The 5,062-nt window shown below is 34.0% G+C and overlaps 1 protein-coding gene across 1 annotated transcript; it reads right to left on the reverse strand.

The window, feature by feature from the left end:
- Positions 1-797: 797 nt before the first annotated feature.
- LOC134234824 (ficolin-1-like) lies at positions 798-4,032 on the reverse strand. Its single transcript, XM_062716871.1, has 4 exons — positions 3,952-4,032; positions 2,781-2,877; positions 1,932-2,096; positions 798-1,079 (listed from the first exon to the last, which is right to left on the reverse strand). Exons 1-4 carry the CDS (start codon positions 3,976-3,978, stop codon positions 832-834), a joined length of 537 nt encoding a protein of 178 aa, XP_062572855.1. The 5' UTR covers positions 3,979-4,032; the 3' UTR covers positions 798-831.
- Positions 4,033-5,062: the final 1,030 nt, after the last annotated feature.

The raw sequence follows: 5,062 nt of genomic DNA on the forward strand, positions 1-5,062 counted from the left end.
ATCATTGAAAAATGGCAATTTTACTTTTATTTAGATGTATTTAAGAGAAAAAATGTGAACAACCGATCATTGAAAAAAATGGTGATTTTACTTTACGAGGGTTGTCCAAAAAGTTCGTGGACATCGACGTTTTTGTTAAAATAAATGATTCTATATAAATCTATTGTATATCAAAATATTTCTTATGAAAATCAAAGTCAGAATGATTAAATTTTTATTGATGGAACTTAATATTTTTGTAAAAATCGGGGTCTTTAAAGGTCGCGGATAGTGTGCACGAACCAGTCTGACGTCGAGCTAATTCCATTGTAACGTCATCCTTTGCATTTTGAATTTTAACACATGTTCATGGACACTCAATACATTTTTTAAATGGAGCCACACTTCCAAGTGTATCAATAATCTTTAAGTACAAAATATGATTTATTTAATTTTTAAAATTCAAAATAATGCACAAAAAATTTCGAGCGTCATCAACATAAATAGTTTGTATACACATACTGCACAGCCCAGTCCGACGCTGCGCTAGATTTATAACAACGTCATGCATAGAAATCTCCATTTTCAGCAAATTACATGTGTTTTTAGATTCTTTTGATGTCTTTGAATTTTTACACACCTTGAAAAACCGTACATACCAATCCTAAATCAATAAACTAAATATATTTCAATAATGTTGAGTTGTTACTTTACTTTTTAGATATGTAAAAGAAAAAATTCGTTGAAAAAGTAAAAAAATTATTAAAAAATGGTGATTGTACGTTATAAGATAAGACAAAGAAAAACACTGGGTAATTAAATCCATTTTGACTGACTCGTGTTGATGATGATTTACATTTTTGTTTTTACCATCATCCAACTCTTTTGTAATGGCTCATAATTTTTCCAGAAGTACCAGATATTGTACTCAAATCCAGACACATTAAGATCGCCGTATTTCCCATTGAGGTTTGAGTAGCCACACATGTGGTACCACCAGGCGCCGTGGTGCTTTTCGGCGCAGTTTTTGGCGTCATAGATGTCGTTATCGCGGTCTTTCGTGGTGAATCCTTTACCATCGCTCAGAATCATAGCATCCCCTGTTTAAAAGTTTTTAAAAAAATAAATTTAAATAAAATCATTGGAAGCAAATTATTCTTTCTAAGCATGATTTGTGTTAGGATTAAGCTCATTTTAGAACGACATAAATATAACAGCATCCAGTTTGGTTTTGATTCTTTGTCAAAACATGTTTATCATATAACGGACAATGCGATCATAATAGCTGTTGACTTTCTGTGCCATGAAAACGTAATTGTTTGTAGTTACAAGAGAGAGAGTGTGTGTTCTCGTGTGTTTGTTTAAGGTCCTCTAGAGATTTTTCACTTTTGTATGTGAGGCCCCACCAACTGCCTGTGGAAGACTGCAAAAAGACCTATACTCGGTACTCAAGGCCTTCGAGCTGAAAGGAATCGTTTTCGTGTTAGGTCCTACTGCGATATAAATCTCGGTTTATACCGTCCCATCTAAAAGATCGGTTCTCGCGTCCTGAAACGTTAGAATGAACTGCTTTCTTCGTGATTCTGGAAGAAGAGCTGCTCTAAAGCATGCGGGGTCAGGAGGATGGTGTACTTATTATCAACAATCAGTCAAAAAATCTCATTAGTTATTGTCAAAATGTTTAAATAAATATTTCTTGACGAAACCTATTCTTTAAATTTCATCCATTATTACTTGTTAGGTTAGTTAATGAATATTCCTGAATAAGGAAAGATAACAGTTTTTATCCTGAATAAGGATGCGAATTTATTCGTTGCTTTGATGACGCCATATGTTTGATCAATAAAAGACTTCTAAAAAAACATATAAAACTACAACATTTTTAATTTCCAAAAAGTAGGAAATCAAAAGAACCTCGTAACATTTTATTAGTATCATAAAAATATATTTACCAGCTGTTCCAGAATTCCCAGCCAGAGTGAGTATATAATTACTCGCCTCGTCCCCGACCTCAAATGTTTCGTACTCTACAAACGCTGTCTCGCCACGGAAACTCTGAAGAGAGACTCGCAGTCTCTGGTTCTTTCTCTTGCTTAACTGATATATTACTTCATTTCCTATTCAAACAATCAAAGTAATGATTTTACTTCAATTTGACAATTTATCCTCTGTTCACCCTTTATTCCTCGGACATCAGTTCTTGGAATTTTTTCTTATCCCACAGTTAAGGCGTGAACCATAGTGAGTTTTTGCATGAGATTGATGAAATAAAAAATGAATTTCCATATAGAAACAGTGTAAAACATGTTTATTCTGTCTGTCTAGATATTTTTTAATTATTACAGACGTTGGATATTATATTAGTCCTTTTCTATCTACTCAAACACTGTGTAAACGTCGTCTTTATTTATCTTAGCTCTCTGATTGTCAGGAACCATGCATTCATTTAATGAACATGTCCTAATGGGTTTTTTTTTACCTTTTATATACATATATATTCTTTTAATTAAACAATCAAAGAACATGAATTTGATTGATTTTGTTATGATTATATTATTCGCAATTTTTCATTCTGTTCGCTAGAAGCTATGCAGATTTTTCTGAAGCTTGCAACTTTGTGTCTTCATGGGTTTAGTCAACTATCATAATTTATTCAATAATTTCAACATTGACAAACCATCATCTTAATTGTTTTTGTTTTTTTTTTTATTCATAATATGAATTTTACCTTTATTATTTAGAATGTGAATTTAATCTATCAATTATTTAGATAATAAAACCTTTGAGAATATAGATTTTACCTATCCAATGATTATCATGAGGAGCACCAAATCCCTGTTTGTACTCTTGCCAAGTTCTGTAGAAATCGGTTGAGTTGTCTCGTCGGTGTTGAATTACCTGTAAATAACATCCTCATTTTACTTTTTAACCCAAATGTAAATACAAAATTTAGAAGAAGGAAAGAAGGATATGGAGATAACGAACAGTACTCAATCTCAAAAGTCCATAAAACAATACAAAATAAGAGCAGAGCAAACACGGGCCTCAGACACATCAGAAGTGGGATCAGGTAGAGTACCATTAGAGTAGTCCAAGGAACGCTTTTGTCGCATGCTTTCTAGCATTATCAAAGATGCAAACTAATCTTTCACTTGTCAGCGTTTTATTTTGTATGTAGCTTTATAGTTCATGCATTTTCAAGGGATAAAGTGACAGACGGGCAGACAAACAGACGGACACCGAGTAAAGTGATCCTATAGCGTCGCTCTGCTCTACAGCGGACTCAAAAAGTAAAATAGCGCATACTGAAATATACCGGGACCGTTAACCTTTCTTACGGTTTCTTTGTCTTTTATTTGTACCATTCATAAGCTTTCTTAAGACAGAATTGACAAAGAACAAGCAGAGTGATACTGAAGACATTTCCTAATCTGTTGCCGAGGTATGAAATTTAAATTCATAATATTTAGAGACACCATTGCTTATCATAACAAGAAATCTTTTCTCAATTTAAGAAACCCCCGCAATGATGTAAATAAGCACTATCATGTTAATATACACAAGTTTAATTACAAGCAGATGCACAAAATACAGATACAGATCAAGATATCAAAGAGTAACCCTCTGGGTAAATATCAAAACTACTCACCCCATCATCTACCTTCCGACCTATGCGTCATATCACAGAAAACAGGGAATCTCGATCGTTTAACCGTTTAGGTATAGATTAAAAAAAAGTATTTAGCTCACCATCTACCAACTGTTCTCAATTGTAAGAAAGCAGGAAACCCTGATAAAAAAAACTACTCACCATTCACCCTCCACCCTCTGACGTCATATTACAGAAAGCAGGAAACCACGTGATAGTGGTTTATAAATAACAAAACTAGTCACAGTCCTACCTCCATCTTCTGACGTCATATCACAGAAAGCTGGAGACCCTGTGATAGTGTAAATAACAAAACTACTCACCGTCCAGCCTCCGAGTTCTGTCGTCATATCGCAGTAAACTTGAATCCCGAAACCGTCCGGGTAAATAGTGTAAACACCGTCCTGGCCCTTCCTGCTCATCATAACTACGTACTTAGTTAGTTTATTTAATACCCAGGAGCAGAGAAGAGGATTTTCCAAATAAACTGAGGTTCTTGTATAAAATCGCAGTACAATCTTGGTCAACTAGAAAATATATGTAGAAAGTATATTAATTCTTTATTATTTGGCCGGTCAAAGCATATCTTTAAAAATAGGTCAACTCAGTGCACTATAATTAGATGTTAAAGTTTCATTGTACTCTGAGCACTAGCAAAAATTTTCACTGGTTCATCGGTACATAAATGGTTGTCAACACAAACTGTTTGGTAAAAAAAAATTATATTTTCAAAGTAGTTTTCCTACCATTATCTGCTAAACATTTAAATTGTTTCAGTTTATTTCAATTTTAAAAAGATTCGAAAATGATTAACAAACATTCAGTGCCTAACTGAGTTTCACGAAAAGTTTATAGGAAATGTTTTATTATTCCCTTCTTGATCGGTATGAAAACTGCTCAAAACTACAAAACATACCTATGCATCTAAACAAAGCTGTCGTCCATTGTCCATTGTCCTGACAAGTGGTGTAGAGTTCCCCAGACGGTTCGTGTCCCTCTAAACACGACGAGTAGTTGTAAGTGTAACCAACAGGGAAAGGACCTGGTGGAGAGGGCTGCTCTGTATTTGGGATTTCAGGAGGAGAGTCGCAGGTTCTACCTGTAAAATAAAATATAGCAAAGCCATATCACCAGGCCCCTTATGTTCTCTCTTACTTTATCTTCTTTTCAAACGATTGGACGAGTTATTTTTATGCTTTTTTTTATTTTTAGATTTAAATAATATCTAATACAATACCTTCCAAGACAGGGACACAGTTGCCACTGACACACATGGATGTGTTATCACAGGTATGGTTGAAGCAGTCGCCCGACACCTCCTTAAGAAAAAATTATATAAATTCGTAAAAGATCTTTACAATTCCTAAAATTGTTTGAATTTTTTAGCTATTAGCACATGATATCAATTATTTGTATTCAATATTCCGTGTCTTA

Source organism: Saccostrea cucullata, unplaced genomic scaffold (assembly GCF_032062105.1).
Source record: "Saccostrea cucullata isolate Sc308-1 unplaced genomic scaffold, CSIRO_AGI_Scuc_v1 ctg179, whole genome shotgun sequence".
Taxonomy (NCBI): Eukaryota; Metazoa; Mollusca; class Bivalvia; order Ostreida; family Ostreidae; genus Saccostrea; species Saccostrea cuccullata.

Excerpts from the sequence above, each read along its gene's own strand:
- LOC134234824 (XM_062716871.1), bottom strand. The coding sequence starts at position 3,978 with ATGACGACAGAACTCGGAGGCTGGACG. Across the intron at positions 2,097-2,780 it reads TCATGATAATCATTGGATAG|GAAATGAAGTAATATATCAG; the intron begins GTAAAATCTATA and ends TTGTTTGAATAG. Across the intron at positions 1,080-1,931 it reads TGGGAATTCTGGAACAGCTG|GGGATGCTATGATTCTGAGC; the intron begins GTAAATATATTT and ends ACTTTTAAACAG.